We start from the raw sequence: 18,551 nt of genomic DNA on the forward strand, positions 1-18,551 counted from the left end.
CCACTCCCTCCAGCACCATGCATCAAAACTACCTTGGATTAATTACCAAATCTAGGAACTGTGCCATGGCTACCTAAGGAGAAGCAACTGTCCCTCATTTGTGATTAAAATGTCATTAGACTCCTGTAGGTCAACAGTGTTTCTCTTTTTGGAGCCAGGAATAGTTGAATTCCAGCCCTAACTGTCCCACTGATTTGCTGCATGGCCGCATATAACTCACCTCCATCTGATCTCTGTAAAAGGCAGGCAAATATTCTCACTGCACCATCATTTCAGGATTTAACTGTTCCCAAATTCTGGCAGGTGGCATTTGTTTTATCCACACCCTAATTCAGCCTTCTCCAGACCTTCCTTCACTCCCTACATCCTGATGATAATGCACACCTAACTCCAGCTGAATCTGCAACACCATTTTAGAAGTAGTTTACTGGGACCATTTCAAAACCACCCACCCTGCACAACAAAGGCCCTCATTGCTCAAAGGTTAAAGCCTCTTTTTGGCCAAAGATTGAAAGCTGTTCATTACCCCACTTCAGTTTCTTAGCATTTACAGCTGATATGTGTAGTTTTTGGTGATTTAAAGCAACAGCTGGTACCTTTAGTACACTGGCAAAGAAACAAGGCAGCTTTCTTTGGTAACATTAGCACTGCCTCGGTGTCAGATCACAGATTTATTCTAAATTGTATTATGCATACTGTGCCTGTTCTTGCTTTTTAGATTTTCTTCATCATCTTGCTTTTATTTTGGTGAGGGAAAGCGAAGCTGAGGAATTTGTAATTCACAGACAATTTGGCAAAAAGGCACAGTACACATGATAAACAAAAAGCACCACGTGCAAATTTCATGACAGCCATCCCAAACTATTATTTCTAAAGGTTTCTAAATGGAAAAGGAAATGTTGACCTCCTGGTAAGACCTTTCTGTGTACAGAGATGTAGTGTCCTACAGTTTCAGTTTCCCAACACCCTGAAGTGAATGTCACCACGTTTGCTTTTTAAACAGCATAGAGGGATTAGAATTTAAAGCTTTTATCCACTGCAACTAAAATAGCAAAATCAGCCATACAAATTTGAGGTTAAATGGACTTCTCTTAGGTAAGCTATCTTACCTTTCAGACCTGCACTATCTGAGAGCATTCCTTCTTATTTGATCAGCCCATATGCAGTTCACTCAGCAGGTTTTGATTAATGCAGAGACTGAAGCATGGGAATCTGTTCTGAGTGCAGCTTATTCTTGTTAGGCTAGTGCTCCAGACTGTTAGGGGTTTTATTTTTAAACTCAGAAAATACACTATTATTATTTCATAATTAATTCCTCTGTGTTCCCACAGTATTAAGGTAATTTAAAAGCTATTTTAAAAACTATAGGTCTTAGTTATTTTTAAGAGATGCTAAACTACTGTCTCATTTATTTTGAGAAGTATCAATAGCACTAAATATCTAAAATTAGTAAGTTCCACTTGCTAAACTGGCTCCAATCTTTTCCACTTTTCACAGGGAAAATTATGAATACTGATTTTTTTTCTCTCAAGCATTCTTCAAGATAGGTTTCAAATTTATTTAAAAATGATAATCAGATCTCACGGGCCTAAGCTCGTGATTCTAAGGTAGAATTTCTTTATATAAACTAGATAAGGTCAAATGTATTTCTGAGGTAAATTCACTAAGTGAATTTGGTTCATGGTTAATAGCTTACTATTCTGGATGGAAGTTTAAAGCAATTATCACAAAGCTGGATTAATCATCATCCTGAACGCCGCAATGAAGTGCTTTGTCTGCCAAACAGATTAACAAACTTGTATGTTTTTTTCTGTCTCATTAAATATTCTTTCAGATTGTATATGACAGAGTCACAGAGCTCCAAGGCCGTGTACTGAAGCTTGTGGTGAAAAGCAAAGGAACATTCGTGGGAGCTGTTAACATTCAGCTGAGCAGTGTCCAGCTCAATGAAGAAAAGTGGTACCCACTGGGAAACAGTGAAATTTAAATATTCTCCAAGATGATGCAATTATTTGCCCACTAATGTTTCTTTATCCCATTTCTCACGCTACATTTTGTCTCAGCTGCCCTTGAGAATAAGAAGTCATCTGCTGAGCACATATCCTAACATTTCTAACCATGAGGTTATTGTCTCAAAACTGCTGCCATCTTCCTGCCACAGATTCCTGACAGTGGGAGCCTAAGGAATCACATGCTAAGGACTTGTAGCAACATGCAGAAAGTTCTCACAACAGCAATGAAAGGCTTGGTTTTGTTAATATTAAATAGTACTGTAAAAATACTGAATTCTGTACACATTCTTTGCCCATTAATTCCTCTGTCTGTGTTGAAACAATGCTGATAATGATGTATTTTACCATCACTGCATGTGATGAGTTCACCAGAAGAGCATGTGATAGTTCCCTGCCAGTCTATTTCTGATGTCCAGCAAATTTCACATGAAATCTTACCCAATCAATAATTTGTTTTTTTAAGAACTTTAAAAGTTTTGATACAATGTAACATTTAATCCAGGGTGTAAAATTGTCAATAATATATGCCAATGTTTCTTTTATTCTGACCTCCAAGAGGCAGATATTACTGGTCATTTGCGTGAATAAAGAAGGAGGGAGAAGTTAATGTTCATGAATAAACAGAATATATTGAATGTGAGCTTGCAGTGGGGGATTTATTTAAGCTCATGATACCACAGATATTTGTTCAGCAGTCTTTCCACATTGCACTCCTATGCTGCATAAGGGGTTCAAGTCAATATATGCATTGAATAGACCTCAGGGCTATAAAATACATGTTTATATATTAAATAATGAACATGAGGGGTTCCTTGAAGTTCACAGATGCTCATTATTGGCTCTGTTTTTCTCTAATTTGAGGAAGCACTTAAGAACATCTTTAAGCATTTGGCATGTGAGGAGCCACAGTAACCTATTATTGCCAGACCCTTGCACACATCCTCTGACCAGGCAAATAAACCTTTCCAGGGCCAGGGGCACATTTTTAAGGCACAGGAGATGTGTTGATTTGTGATCTGATCTGCTGTAAATTTTAAGTTGCCGTATCCTGAACAGAGCTGACATTTGTCCTATCAGGTGGAAAAGTGGCCACCAGAGGGGTAATAATCCCAAAAGTGAAAATAATTGCCTTCTTCTCCCAAAGGATGCTCACATCAGTCTTCAGAATATAAAGCTGTAAAAAGCTCCTCAAGTGGGACTTGGAGTGTTAGTTAGGAAATTAAATAAGCTGGAGTTTTTCTCAGCATCAAACCAATGGACTTGATCAGGTTTTATCTGAAAATACTTTCCCCAGTCAAACTGGTGTGCTAAGCTACTCCTCCTCAGTAAGGGGAGGCGGGGGGAACTCTAATAATAATAATAATAATAATATACATTATTAGTCTATTCAGAACTCTAAGAAACTGTAAGATATTTACCACTTGCAGGGATACCAAACACTTTATACTATAGGGTTCCCCTGGGAAACCAATCTAGTGTCTTGTCAGTCAAACACAGAAAACACACTGAGACCAGCTTACAAAGTTATCAAATTAATATCAATAATCAATATGGAACCTTACAGTTCCATATTGATTTCAGGTTCCTTTTAGTCTTCTGTCTCAGTTTCCTTATCAAAACTATAATGCAATTTTCTAAGTGTTTTTTTCCTGTGACATTTTCTAACCCTTGTTTACCACATGCCCTGATTTTCCATCTTAGAGCAACATTAAATAAAACAGCATTAGAATAGCAATAAATAAAAAAGAGCATTACAACATATTATCATAACTGTCTGCAAACTTAAGCAATATTGTTTGATATTAAAGAAACATGTCAATATAACATTGGGGCTTTTTTTAAAAAAAATCATATTTGAGTAACAAATCTGCCATTAGTTGTGTAATTTTAGTCCTGTGGAAGGTCAACAATACTTCAGTTCTGAAAGGAAAATGGGAAAATTGTGTCTTATGGGCAAGATCTACACTGATAGCTCTGTTAGGCAAGAAACTGTCAAAGATCTTCATGCACATAATCAACTCTTGTTTTTTCTAAAATTCCCTAGTTCTCCTCAGAGTATTGTGTTTCTGATTTCCTGAGTTCCCAGTAAGATGTACCCTGAGCTCCCTGCTCCTATGAGGAACATGGTTCTTTACAAATAAGTCCATTAATTTTTTATCTTGTTTTAGCAGCAGGAGGTTCAAGACTAAGCTAAGGTACCAACACCAGCATATGATTTTTTATGATTTTAAGAAGTAATTATTTTTCTCAAAACTATTTTTCAGGTAAGAAAGTGACAGTGGGCACTAAGGAGGAATAGCCCAATCAAATTTACAAATTGAAAGGGAACTTGATATCTGTGATTTTTCCTTTTCCCTTGAAAAGATACAGTGATAAGAAATTTTGTTCAATACAAATAAAAACGTCAATTTCACATGATCATATCCTAAAAATTAGCATGATCTCTCATATATATTGGACTATTATCCTCATTCAATAATTAATCATAAATTTGAAATTATCTCCAAGTGACATTAACTGAATTTTAAAATTATCCAAAAATGTATTTATGAATGGTTTCTAAGTAATCATAGAATAATAGAACCACAGAATGGCTTGGGTTGGAAGGAATTTCAAAATCATCTCATTCCAACCCCCTACCATGGCCAGAGACACTTTGTAGGTTGGTCAGAGCCCCATCCAACTGGCCTTGAACACTTCCAGGGATGAGGAGTCCACAATTTCTCTATAAACCTGTGCCTGTGCCTCACCACCCTCACAGTAAAGACTTTCTTCCTAATACCCAATTAAACTTACCTCCTTTCAGTTCAGAGTTTTCGGTTTTCATCCACCCTTGTCCAATCACTACATGCCCCTCTACTGAAAGGTTCTACAAGGTCTCCCTGGAGCCTTTTCTTCTCTAGGCTGACCAGCTCCAATTCTCTCAACCTTTCCTCACAGCAGAGGTGCTCCACACCTCTGATCATTTTCATGACCCTCCTCTGGATTCACTGCAAAAGTTCAACATCTTTCTTGTGTTGGGGGCCCCAGAGCTGATGAGCTTTGCAGGATCTCCCTAGAGCAGAGTGGGCTGGTAAAATCACCTCTCTCTGTGCTGCTTTTGATAGCAAATTTGGGCTATGTTTCCCCTTTTTCAATCAGTGGGAATTCACCAGCCTGATCATCAGGTCCCATGGACTTGTGCACTTCAAGCCTCCTTAGTTTTCTCAAACCCAGTCTTCTCTTACAGAAAACCAGCAGTAGAGCCAAGGACAGCAGCCTTTATTCAGGATCCACCTTCCATAAAAGTCCATAAAGCCACTGAGAATATGCCTCTCTGGGAATCAGGCCATCGGGCTGTTGCAAAACCAGAAATGCAACTTTATTGAAGCAGGGGACAATCCCCCAGAACAATTTCTTCTGCAGAACATCGCTAGTAGTACCAGACATGAGCAAACAGTGATGCAGATTCCAGCTTGGTGCCGTCTTTGGATATCAGTGGAATCCTACGGTAACCTGTAAATATAATAACACCTTTATTAGTGTGTTAACCACAAGCACAAGTACTATGATGGAGTGTTTTTATGATCATTTATGCAAACAAGGAATAATTCATGAATCTGTAAACAGCTGTTTAAAATTAAATTATACAGGACCAAAACACCATTTGTGCTGTTTTTTCTCTCTATATATACGCAACATTTTAATTCTGGTATTTTTGGTGACAGAGTGAAAAACTCCAGTGTTTTTCAGGGTGTGGTATTTTTTTTTTAAATGGAAGACTTTTAGCCCAGTGATATTTAAACATGGGCAAAGCTTACAATGTAACATCCAAGGTCATGTGCTGCACACATTGTTCTCATAGCAAATGAAATAACTTGTGAATCAGTGCCTACAGAATGGTGTTGCAGCAGCTGTGCACAGTCCAGCAGAGGCAGAAAGAAGTGAAGACCTTCTGCCATGACATTTTAAAAATTGATTTCATGTAAGTAATTCATTTCATCAGAGATAAGTCATGCCATCAGAATCTACGTGTTCATCTGGTTGTTGAAGCATTTGGAGAAGCCGTAGTTCCCAACTTCAAGCATAATTCACTTACCTGCTTAGAAAACAAAACAATCTCTTCTTGAAAATCCCAACCTGCATTGCTTTATATGACTAAATGTCCATTATTTTATGATAATAATAAACAATGTCACTTGGGATTTAAAAACCTTCTGTATTTTCTCTGTGTATATATAATTCAGTTATTTAAGTAAGTCTCTGTTTTGTATAAGTATCTATGTTTTGAACTGCAATTTTCAAAATCCCTTTTTAGGTGTGTCTGGATGCCTGTGGAGTCTTTATGACCCACATTTACCTGGATTTGGAATTCCTTGTTTCTTTTATACCGAATTATAGAATCATTTAGATTGGAGAAGATCTCTAAGATCATTAAGTCCAGCCTTTGACTCATCACCACTTTGTGAACCAGGCACAAAGTGCCACGTTTCTTGAACACTTTCAGGGATGGTGATTCCACCTCCTCTCTGAGCAGCCCTTTCTAACTCTGGGCAATCCTTCCAGTGACAAAATTCCCCCTGATGTCCAGATGAACCTTCCTTGGCACAGCTTGAGGCCATTTCCCCTTCTTCTGTCACATTACACACAAGTTCCTCTGGTATTTAGGGTTCAGACTCTGGACAGCAGATATTAAAGCTGGTTTCAGGCAATTTACATTTGAGATCAGTTTTTAAGGCATGCACACAATATGCGGCAGGCTTGGTTGATTTCCTATCCAAAGATACACTTCAAGCACTAAGATTAATTTCTGAAGACTTTTTTTCTAGCCTCTACCTAGTCTACAAATGTATATTCTATATTCCTGTAATCTACAAAGTGTCCTGAGAGAAGTAAAATTTCTTTTTTTTTGTTATTGAAATTACTCTAATTTGCATTAAATAATTAGCTACTCATGGATCTCATGGTAATAGAGGTAATAATTGAGTTCTTGTCCTGTATTAGTATTCTCCATGGCAGATTCATTGGCACAGGGACTGTAACAGAGGACCCCCCTCCTATTTGCCTTTAACCACCCAGGTAGAGAATTTTTCTCAATTTCAGCCCCTCTGAGTAAAGCTACATGGAAATCACTACATGGAAAATCAAATCCTGCTACAGCTGGACAACAAGCCTTCCTCCCCAGTGGAGTCTACAAGTAGTTTGGAGTCTGCTGTTGGGGAAAGGAAGGCAGTGTGGATATAGATTTGAATTCTTTCAAAAGAAAATGCAGAGCAGGGAGGAAATGGCACGAGTTTGTCCCCCTGCCTGTCAAAGAAAATAAAAAGATGTAAGCACTGCTCGGCTTTTGGAAGCAACTTGCCCTCAGGGACACCTCAGGGATAGGAATCCTAGGGACTGAGGGACAGTCCTGTAGTACAGATTAAAGTAATTGGAGTGCTGAAGACTAAGACTGAAATCCTAGCTCACCCTTTGGCATTTTAGGTAATTCTTCCCTTCTTGTTGTGACTCCCTCTGCAAGAACATTATTTTCCCATTTCTCTGTTTAGAGAGCTCAGGTACCTAAAGCAAAACCATCATTCCAGACCTGTTTTCAGAGATCTCAGAGTTAAGCATTGCAACAAATGCTTGCAATAAATTTTGAAGTTATTTATCACTTTACCCCTTAGAAACATTTTATTTATGGCTTCTGGGCATCCTGATGGCAAATTACTTTTTTTTATGTTGTGTTAAGTGAGGATTGGGGCAAATTTTTTGGCATCATTTATAGGTTTTATACCTAGACTCATTCCCTAGCATTTTGAATAACTCCACTGCAAACATTTCCTCAAAAATCTACTGCTCTTACTTTTCCAAAATATGAACCCCTCATTTGTGACCAAAATTAATCCTATAGAGACATTAAGCCACACTGAAAATTTCTATCTAAAAAAACCTCAATCAATAATTTTACATGTACTTGTAAGCCCAAGTGCCTGATATTTGAGTTTGTCTCAGACATTGTGAGTTTATAGGTTGGGTTTTCTTTCATTATCCAGAAGTATACAAATAAAAGGAAAGTAAAAGGTTATCAGTGTAAAAATTTATGTTGCAGGAAAACAACTGAGCTCTAAGAGTAATGCCTTTGTTCTTGTATAACTCCTCAACCTCAACTAAGAATCACAAGCAGCTTTATGACTTCCAAACACGAGGAAAAAAAAGCCATTTAAAATCCTGTTAAGCTTAATAAAAAAGGCACAGTGCTTGTTGCCAGCTCCAATGTTTTGCCTTCCCATCTTTATTCACTAATAAAAGCTGTTTGTTTTGTTAGAAATAGCTTTGGAAAGCCAATGTAGTAAACAGCCATTTTACATAAGCCTTTCTCCTTGGCCTATTGACTTCTGTGTCTGCTCTTTATGTGCAGCCTATTCATTACAAAGGTTCCAGGAGCTCTACTGACTTTACAAAAGAAACTCCACCAAGAAAAATGCCATAAATATTTTGCCTAATTTATAACCGTTGTTCTCCACTCTGAAAAGTTACAGATAGGTTACCTTAGGGAGTTTTGGTGGTTTGTTTTGTTTCAGTTTGGTATTGGGTTTTGAACTTATCTGAGTAGGAAGTGCACAAAACTGTTGCCTTCATAGCAGTTCTGACTAGTCTCACTCCTTACAATGAATTAAAATACCACCTGAGCAGTTCCCATCTAGAATGGAATACTGCAGTGGGAATAATCACCTGTCATTAATATTGTTTCGATTTCAACATCATGGATTTGCATTCAGAGAACACAATTATTTCAAAAAACAGTGTGCCGTTCATTCACTTAATTACACAATAGTCCTCTAGAAAATAGGCATGACACTGCATTCTCTCAATGCTACAGTAACAACTAAAGCCTGGAATGTTGCAGATTTTTTTGAGCGGTTATAGGTGGTTCACATAAAAGTATTACCTGTATTCAGGCTCATCACAGGTAAAGTGTATTGGCCGAGGAATTCATTGTTAGCCAGAGACACCTCATCCTCCACACAGAAACGTATCATTGCCAGCTCAGGAACTTGGATGTTGAAAGAGAACGTTTCGTTCCATTTGGGGCACAAAGCTAATGAGAAGAGAAAAGAAATAGGTTTAAAATATGATTTCTGTTTTTTTCTACTCAATAACTGAATTATTGTACCTTTTATCACTAGTCTGAACTGGTAAAGAGTCATTCTTTTTCCCTAAATATCTGTGCCCTTTTAAATAAGTAACAAGAGTCCCACTGATTGTAGTGGTGCAAAAGCCTAAGGCAGTTGGTGTCATCCCTTAAAAGAGAGCAAAATGAGACAAGGACATCCAGGTTAAGAACTTCTGCTCAACCTCAATTTTCCTATAGCCATACCAGTTTCCTGCTTTTGCCAAAGTTTCTCCTTTCATAGTGTTGGAAATAAATAAATCCAGGTAGTAAAATGTTCACTTGACTAGAAATACAAAAAGAGAATGTGGAACAGAGGGGGTTACTTTGTCTTTAGCAATGTTCATAGAGAGAAAAGAAATTCAGGGGCTGATTTAAAATAGCAGCCATCTATAAGAAAGAAAAATAATAGAAGACAGAGGTACAGACAAAGGGAGATCACAGGGAGCTTGTAGTCTGAGACATCACAAAGATCTACATGATAAAAATAAGAGAGGCTCAAAGACAGCTACAAAGAGTACACACTTCACCTGTCAAGCAATTAAGGGATTACTCCTACTACAAACTTCAAATGAGACAAATGATGAAGTTACAGCAATTGCTTAAGAAAAAAAGTCTAAATTTACCAATTTGTGTATTGGTTTAGGCTGGAATAGGATTAATTTTCTTCATATCAACCCCTATGGTGCTGCATTTTGGATTTTTGACCCAAACAGTGCTGATTACACACCAGTGTTTGAGCTGTCGCTCAACAGGGCTTGCACAGTCGAATTCCTTGTTTTGTTTGCCTTGTCTGTGCAGCTTTTGCTTTACCTATTAAACTAATTAAAGAATTATCTACTTCTCAGCCCACGGATTTTCTCAGTTTGGCCCTTCCACCCCTCTTCCCATCCAGCTAGGGGAGAGCAGACAAGCAGCCCTGTGGGGCTGAGCTGCTGTCCAGGATGAGCCCACAGCAGGGTGCAAAAAAATTTCCACCTTCCTTTAGAAAGGGAGAGTGCTTCCAACTAGGAGTTTGTGCTTTCTTCATCTACCAGTCTAGAAAAATGGCACACAGCGTGAACTTCTGCTACAGATTTTATTCCAGGAGATCCTAGTCTAGGAAGAAATTATTACATTTTCTATAACAACTGCTTGGGATGCAAAGTTAGTGATACTTTATAAAATGTTGTTGTTGCTTTGTTCACAGTCAAGAGAATCAGACTGCAGCTCACCATTGCTTTTTACAACACTAGATCTCTTTCTTGTTTGATCCTCTGGAACACCATAGATTTCTATCTGCACCATGGGGTCAGCTTTGTTGGTCTTTGACATGCTGCTGGGTGGTAACTGATGGCCACTGATCAGCTGGAAAATTAAAGTTGTATTGAAATAACTGTAAGAATGAAGAATTCACCACAGCCATATTGTAGCCATAATAGACATAACTTTCATAAGAAATTACTTTAACTGGTGTATTAAACACATGTTAAACACAATGGAAACAAGAATATGGTGCTTCCCATCCAATTTAATATTTTGATAATTTTTTTAGAAATATTGTGGCTTAAGAACATTTTGAACTAGATCAGATTACTCCAAACCCAGTCCAAACTGACCTGGAATGCTTACAGGGATGGGACACATGTAACTTCTCTGGATTGCCCATGCCAGTGTTTCACCACCCTCTTTATACATATAAAAATATATATATACACATAACTGATATCATATTTTAAACAACAATTTTCAGATTTTTTTAATCAATAGCTGCACACAAAAATTAGATTTTGTTATCATGCAAAATAATAATGTTGGAGGAATCAGTCTACAGTGATTTTTACATTTTCTACTATCAAGCTCATGAATTCAATCTGTGTGGAGTGGGTTAGCATCAAGACCCACTGTGACATCAGCATTGTGCTACAGGGTATGTATGTAGCAGACTGCCTCACTTGTGCCCCATCTCTTGCACAGTTAAGACAAAAACCCTTCATTGAATGAGATTCCTGATGTGTTTCTCCTTAATTTAGTTAGCTACCTGGAAATTTTGTCTCAAACTGCCCTGTAATCTTCCACCCAGCCTAAGAAAGGATTTATGAAAGTCACCACTTTGTCTGCCTCCTGTCTATACTTCAGGACACCTAGGAAAGGGTAAATATCTGTGCAGTAATCAGCTCTTTAGAAATCAGTGTATGAAATGTATTGAGAAAGATTTACAACACTGAAAGATAAGACTCCCCATCCTGATCTCAGGACTAAGCATCATAAGAGATTTTTATTCCCCTGTCAACCATCCAAAAAAATCAAAACCCACAAATTCCACATTTTGCTGAGGTATTTTCTGTAGCACCTTGCTCCAAGAGAAGTTCTAGCCTGAAATACTGAAGAGCAGTGGCTTGGCAAACACTGGTGCCCTTTCTTCCTCGGGAATAGCTACTGCCTTCACTAGGAACCTTTGCAATCACTGGTGGGCTGCCCATAAAAAAATCCTGGGAGATTCCTTGCCATGTCCTGAATGCCATTGCCAAGGCCTGCATGACCATTGCTAGACCCAGTCTAAGGCTCTCGTGGGGTGGGAAAAGAGTGAGCTCTTTTAAGCACTCTATGACCCAAATCCATAAACCAAATTGTTCTTTAAGATCCAGGATGAAGCAGACATATAGAGAGATGTAAAACTTGTTAGGCTGAGAAGAGTCTTTATGAAGCACCTTGAATATCTCTATCTCTGCTTCAAAGGCTCGATGCCTCTTGTTGATGGGAGTTGTGGCACATCAGGTTAAGGATAATGAATTCTGTAAAATCAGGCCCTATGTGATTTTTCTGATCGTTCATTCATTCATTCTGAGAGATTTGCCCCGTAGATGTTTTATCTTTGTTTTCTTTTAAGTCATTTCTCCATTCACCCTGTCAGTAACGTTGTCAGCAGAAGCTGCTTTTCCTTTGACTCCTGCTCCCAATTCCTTTTGTCTTTAGCCACCATTTCCTGGTTTTTGCTGCTGTTTTCCTGGTTTTGCCTATGAATGGGGCTCTCTGTGCCCTTCAGTCCCTCAGCCAGTGGGGTGCCACTGCTTCTCTGCAGCCTGCCCTACCCAGCCTGCATTCTCAAACTCCTCAGTCTAAAGCACTGCCTTCCTCTTCTCCAGCTCTTTCCAAACTCAGACACTTCCATTGACAATGGTTTTGTCTGTCTCGGGGATTCTCCTCCTCTTAATTCCAGCTTCATACAAATTAAGGCTAAAATAATTGATGTATTTGCCTGGCTGTCTGAAATCCTCCTGCAATGTCTATTCACAATTGGCATACTCACTGTCAGGACACTAAAATGGTCTTCATTAGGTGCGTGCATTATGTAAGTATTTTATAATTGTCACTAACAATTGTTTTATCTCCCCTATTTATTACTCTGAATGAAACAAAATAGCAATTACACGCTAATTATATGTTAATTAAATAGAATTTATGCAAGTGGTGTTCTGTGTAATCAGAAATATTACTTTTTCAGTGGGAAAATGGAGTTTTCTAATCAGTGAACAATTATAACAAATCTACTTGACCTCAAAAAAAGGGCTTTTCTTACCATTTATTTGTAAATGACATGTATTTCTAGTATTTTTGGGAAGTAAATCACATTATAATTTGGAAGAAGCAGAAATAATTCAAAGTCTTATTTATTCATCCCTCCTTTCACACTTATTTATACCATTTTAGGATAGTAAATAGTCTTTTATATATGCATAGGAAGATAATGAGACTTAAAAGAAGCGTAAATCTTCCTATCTTATCTTTAAAAATTTCCATTTGTCAATTAACATTATAATAGTACACATGTTATTATGGATATTGAAAGAAATAACACCCAAAGTACACATTTGATTTCTGTGTGTTCAGTTCCCTTTCCACAAGCCCAATTGACTGGTCCCCTTCTCATTACATTATTTCTATTTCTTTATACAGCATGATGAAAATCATGTATTTTTACAGACTTTTGGGGGCTCTGAACCCCTACATATTTTTAGCAAACATAAGTGAACTACAGATGGGAAAGCACCCAAGAACCAGTTGATGTTATGTGAGAGGTTTAACATCTCGTTGACAACATTAATTCCCAACAAACAGGAATGGGAATAAAATGGGAAAAAAAAAATATTGCATCTACATAGCATTTGTTTTTCCATTTCTATGGAACAAAGCAACACTTCAGTAATCTTACCCTTATTGACAGAGACATTGGTTTGCTGTATCCTCCCACATTTCGGGGTGTAAATTTGGTGTTGGGATCCCTCAAGAACTGAGGTTTCAGCACATAGCCACAGCCACCATTGTCCAGGAATTTTCCATCTTGTAATTCCATTTGTGGTCCCGGTGTCTGGAAGTTTAAGGCCACTGTAAAATTATATCAATATTGATTTTAGTGAGTTAGGTTTGATAACATTTTATAAAACAAGTATTAAAAAAAAAAAAAGCAGATGAGATGAAGGTATCTCTGTCTCTCAATTCATATGTAAGATCCTGTTATCTCCATTAAATTAAGTGATACTCAATAATAAATTATTTTTCCATAAAAGCAGTGCACTATTTAGAACTGCACCTCATTTTAAGAATGACCCTATAGAACTTTTTTACATTGCTGTATCTGTTTTCCCTTTTCATTCTAAATTAGGTCTTGGAGAAAATGAAATGAGAGATTCTTTTTCTCCACAAGAACTGAATTCACATCCTAGACCCTGCACTCCAAACCTGCTAACAGAGTTCTGGTGCAGAATTCAAAACCACAGGATTGTATCTAACCATGGTTATGGTGCAGAATTCCTCAGAAAAACATCGCACCCAGAAGATTAAGAAGCTTTAGTTTACAGTTAGAATACTCAGTGGAAATACATATAAGTTTATAGAACTAGAAGCAATTTAAAAAGTGTTCTTAAATTTATGTGAGCACACACTTCCTTGGAGCTTGATCTTTCAGTACTGGTGATTATTGTAAGAATACACCTGACAGATTTTTCCTTTCCTTTCCTTAGCAGTTCAAAACATTTTTGGTTTGCTGCAGCACCGATAATAAAATATCACACTTCTCATCAACAGGATATTGTAATTCATGAGATAAAGTCAACGTTGAAATAGACCTGTTTAATGAAATTTTCTCCTATTCCGGTACATTGGAGCTTCCTGTCACATTCAAAATAGAAAATGCAGGAGTCAAATCAGCAATGGATTATGACATTATGAACCTATGACTTGTGTTAAACAGAGAATGATAAGAAGTCATTTACTTAAAGGGGTGGTTAGGTAGGAATGAAAAAAGAAGACTTTAAGCAGTTCAAGTGACTCCTCATAATAATTCAAGAAAAGGACTTTATTACATGTTCCTGTGAGATAATAGGAATGTACTGAATGGACATTTGACATAATGCAAAAATCCTTATCACAAGTGAAAGACACAGAAACTTGTTTTTACTGCAAAAATTATTTGTTCCTTCACTGCTTTGATGATCATTTTAAAACATTCTGTAGCAAACACAAACAGGAATGAAGCAGCTGGTACAATGGACCTGATATTTGCACTACACATGTTTTTTGGTGGGGTTACTTCTGAAGAGCTCAAGTCTGCTTCCATAGTCTCAAAACCAATTAATGTGTGGAATACATGAAGTGCTCCCAGAGTGCATCATCTATTTAATCTGAAAGGAATCCCATCTGTTCTAGCTAAGGTTGCTCTGCATCATGAACCAACATGCAGCAAGTAGGAACAACTGGAAACCTTGTCTAGAAAATGTCCAAACAAACAAAAAAAACCCCAAACAACAAAATACAACATGTACTCCTGCTTTGAACTAAGTGTTAACGTAGATGCAGATATGATTTTATATTAATATATACAGGAAATTTGCTTTACCTTTAACAAAAGAAATCAAACCTTACCGTGTTGATATTGCCCTTTGCACACCATGGCCTTTTTTAAACAGGGTAAGTATTTTCTTGGTATGGTTTTGGCAGCAGTTCACAATTTGCTTTTTATGACTCAACACAGAAACAGCCCCAAATTTGGTGCTATATGATGCTTGTCATATTTTAACACACTGAGTCAAGCTGTGCAGCGGATGCTACAAGAGCTGCAACCCTGAGGCCCCTGGAAGTCTGAAGTACAGATAACCCAGGATCTCTCAGTCCTCAGGTGATTCCCAGGCCACACTTTCAGGATATGTGGGTTTAAAAGTGCGACTGAAATTAGGCACATCGAACAGTCAGCTTCAAACAGCGGCTTCCACATGATGAACCAAATTACATGATTGCACATAATGAGACTATTGCTAAATTTACCAAGCTTTGGAGGCGACTAAGCAGGAAAATCTGATGTAACAACAGCAACAAGCAAACAAGAATATTTTATGTTTTATCGTATTAGGAAAATTACATTTGCAACACAAGTGAAGGGCAATGTTATTACGGGTTCATATCTTCAAACATCAGCACTGTGTTTTCACTTAATTTAATTTGACCTTAGAACAAGTTAAAAACACATGGAACAGTAGTTTTAATTTACCTGCTGGTTTCTTTGTATTGCAAGTTTTAACGTGATTAAGCAAATGTGAGATTTTGTGTCATTTTTTCTGAGATGCAAACCTCTACTAAAACTGTTTACAGGGTTCATAGCTGCTTGGGGCCTCCCAGGGCACTGCTTTACGGTGCATTGAGGCACAGTTTTTCTTTTTAATCAGGTGTAGTTATAGCCCTAACACTTCTTGAGGAATGGCAAGGATCATAAACTAAAAGCTGTGCCTAGCAGCATGAGCTGAGCAACATCCTTCTGCAAACAACCCTGAATTTCTACCCAGTGCTTCATTTCAGCTTTGCTGAATTCAAGAGCAGAACTGTCAATAACATCCTTTGTACTGCTGTTTTATGAAACACTATAAATTTAATGCGTGTATGAAGAGAGATTTAAATTGACAGCTTCTTTTGGAAAGAAGCCCAAATGAGCTTGCAATGAAATCATCTCAGCAGTACACAATCTTAATGTATGGTTTTCATAGGGAAGAGAAGGCATCTGAAGTTTAACACTGTGTACATTAAACTTTCTCCTCAGTCCTTTCATTAAGCACCCAAAGCCTTTTAATATTGACATCAAAATCAAAGCAGCACAGCAAAACCTGGGCTTGGGGAACAACCTGAGCAAAGGAATTCCTCAGTGTGATTCCTGCACCTGAAATGGATTTAAGTATTCCTGGAACCATGCAGATAAATCCCCTTCAGATCAGAGTATTTAATACTCAAACCATCTTGCAAAGTACCAAGGCTGCCATGGCTGGCCCAGTAACCCCAGATGTAAATAACTTCATATAGCAAATGGAAGGTAGGAAATAACCTGGCTCCAAAAAGATGAACCAATCCATAACACACAGAAAAATTCTATTTTGGACCCCAAATCTCTGTTTCACAAGCAGTTAACAGAAGTCAGTCCCACCAGTAACTGCACAACTAAAGACATTCTAAATATTCTTATACAGCATCTTCCATAAGCACCACCATTCAAGACATAATTGATTCATAGACTAAAAGCAAAAGCTTTTTAAAACCAAAATGATCACTGTGACTATGATTTGAAGGCAGCAGAGGAAAGCTGCACATCTTTTGTCTGTGATCCTGACTCTCATTAATATTCCTAGTGAGACTTTAAATTGTAATTTTTTTCATTTTTTTGTTCTTTGCTTCCTGATTCTATTAGTTATATTACAACCATAAGGTTTAATGTATTTTCCCATTTAAATGGGAAGATTTTAAAATGGATCAGGACACACTTGTCACCAATTTTTCTTAAAATGAGTCACCTAATTGCATTTTATGCCATTTAAAAATGCATCTCAAAATGTATGAATTTCATGCCATTTCAAAAAACATCATAGGCAAAAAGCACTCAGTGCCAATGTTCCCATCTCCATGATTTATCTCACTCATTTGAATCTAAAGAGATATAATAGATCACACTTTTATCAGCCCTGTTGCCTTCCTCTCAGCTCTTCCCAATTGTCTGTGTTCTTAAAGTGGGCCACTCACAATGAATGCAACAAAAATCTCTGCCTTAGATATTCCAAATCTGAACTGAATTCCACACAGCCTGGGAAATACTGTTGAAAACAGGACTGTGTCCCAAAGCTCTGGAATGTTGCCACTGGTTATGGGATGATCAATGTGGTTGGATTTGAGGACACTGCTTTCATCCCACAGCAGCACTCCAAGCTGGGCAGGGACTGTCTGGGCTTTCTTCTCACATGCAGGTCACAGCTGCACTCAATCCATCACTGCCCAAATTTACAGAGATATTTCAGAAGTCCAAGAAAGATGGAGTGAGGCTGTTTACAAGGGCATGACAGGACAAGAGGGACGGGCTTCAAAGTGAAAGGGAGTAAACCTGTGAATAGGTGAGACCCCACACAAACTTTATGAGCATGGACTTTGGTCTACCAGACTGAAAATAAAGAAAAAAACAATTTTTTTTCTATAAAAACCAAACCAAACCAAACTCTCCTTACTTCTCAGATCAGGTGGATAGTATAAATCTTGGCATACAAAGTCTCACCTCTCTTCCTGAAAAAAACTAATCAGTCAAACTGTAATTTTTTCCCTTCCCTAATAGACTCCAAATTTTATTAAGCTTAATGATAATTTCTGGCTTTATTTTCCACCTAAACATTTTGAAATTGTTGTTTTTATTCCACAGAAATATTCTACCATAGGAAGTGAGACTGCTCCTCTGAGAACTGAGTAAATACATAACTGTGTGACATAACATGCTTAGAATGTGCAGTCAGGTTTTTTTTATTGTCTTTGGGCCAATTTATTACTAATACTCTAAAGACACTGTCATTAGAAAGAATTCAGTCATACAGTTCAAAATTGCTGACATTGTTCCTACTTAATTACAAGTAGTTCTACTGGAAAAAAGATGTCAGGGGATTAATAGTCATCCACTGTCCAAGTATATCTGCAAAAGGTCTAAGTAGGGATCCTACTACGAGAGGTTCTCGTGGGAAAAGTACCTAAAGCATTTCTGATAAATTATCAGATCTAAAAATCTAAATTGATTTTTGCTATCTAATGAATGTGTCAGTCTGAAAGTTACACTCCCGTGTAAGTCTGAGCATCTTTTGTTTGTCATTTGACCAATACTACACCTGAAACTTTACAAAGCAATTTTTAAAATTTGTTAAACCTGTGATTCTTGGCAGAACAGTGAATATTATCAACTTCCCTTTCCTGTTTTAGTCTGAGTCACTGACAGGTTTTAGAACAAGATCAACAAGAAACAATTGGGTTCCTGAATTTTTTCCCATCTTCCTTTAAAATTTATTAGACTTCACATAAATTATTTACTATTCTACTGGTTGTCTGCAGTCAAGACAGCTGGAAAAACTGATAAAATGGAA

The 18,551-nt window shown here is 37.5% G+C and overlaps 2 protein-coding genes across 2 annotated transcripts in view; one reads left to right on the forward strand and one right to left on the reverse strand.

Annotated features, from left to right (window-relative positions):
* Positions 1–2,949, forward strand: part of PIK3C2G (phosphatidylinositol-4-phosphate 3-kinase catalytic subunit type 2 gamma) — a 181,164-nt gene extending 178,215 nt beyond the window's left edge. The window contains exon 33 of the mRNA XM_063395184.1: positions 1,835–2,949. Within this exon, the coding sequence (XP_063251254.1) occupies positions 1,835–1,987 (153 nt within the window). The 3' untranslated portion in view covers positions 1,988–2,949. The remainder of the gene's footprint in view (positions 1–1,834) is intronic.
* A 417-nt stretch (positions 2,950–3,366) lies between these two features.
* The window catches only part of PLCZ1 (phospholipase C zeta 1), a 44,078-nt gene continuing 28,893 nt past the window's right edge, over positions 3,367–18,551 (reverse strand). Inside the window, exons 9-12 of the mRNA XM_063395185.1 lie at positions 13,340–13,512; positions 10,362–10,494; positions 8,926–9,075; positions 3,367–5,507 (exon numbers count right to left, since the gene is read on the reverse strand). Of these exons, the coding sequence (XP_063251255.1) occupies positions 5,425–5,507; positions 8,926–9,075; positions 10,362–10,494; positions 13,340–13,512 (539 nt within the window). The 3' untranslated portion in view covers positions 3,367–5,424. The remainder of the gene's footprint in view (positions 5,508–8,925; positions 9,076–10,361; positions 10,495–13,339; positions 13,513–18,551) is intronic.

The sequence above is a fragment of the Prinia subflava genome, chromosome 4 (genome assembly GCF_021018805.1).
Source record: "Prinia subflava isolate CZ2003 ecotype Zambia chromosome 4, Cam_Psub_1.2, whole genome shotgun sequence".
Taxonomy (NCBI): domain Eukaryota; kingdom Metazoa; phylum Chordata; class Aves; order Passeriformes; family Cisticolidae; genus Prinia; species Prinia subflava.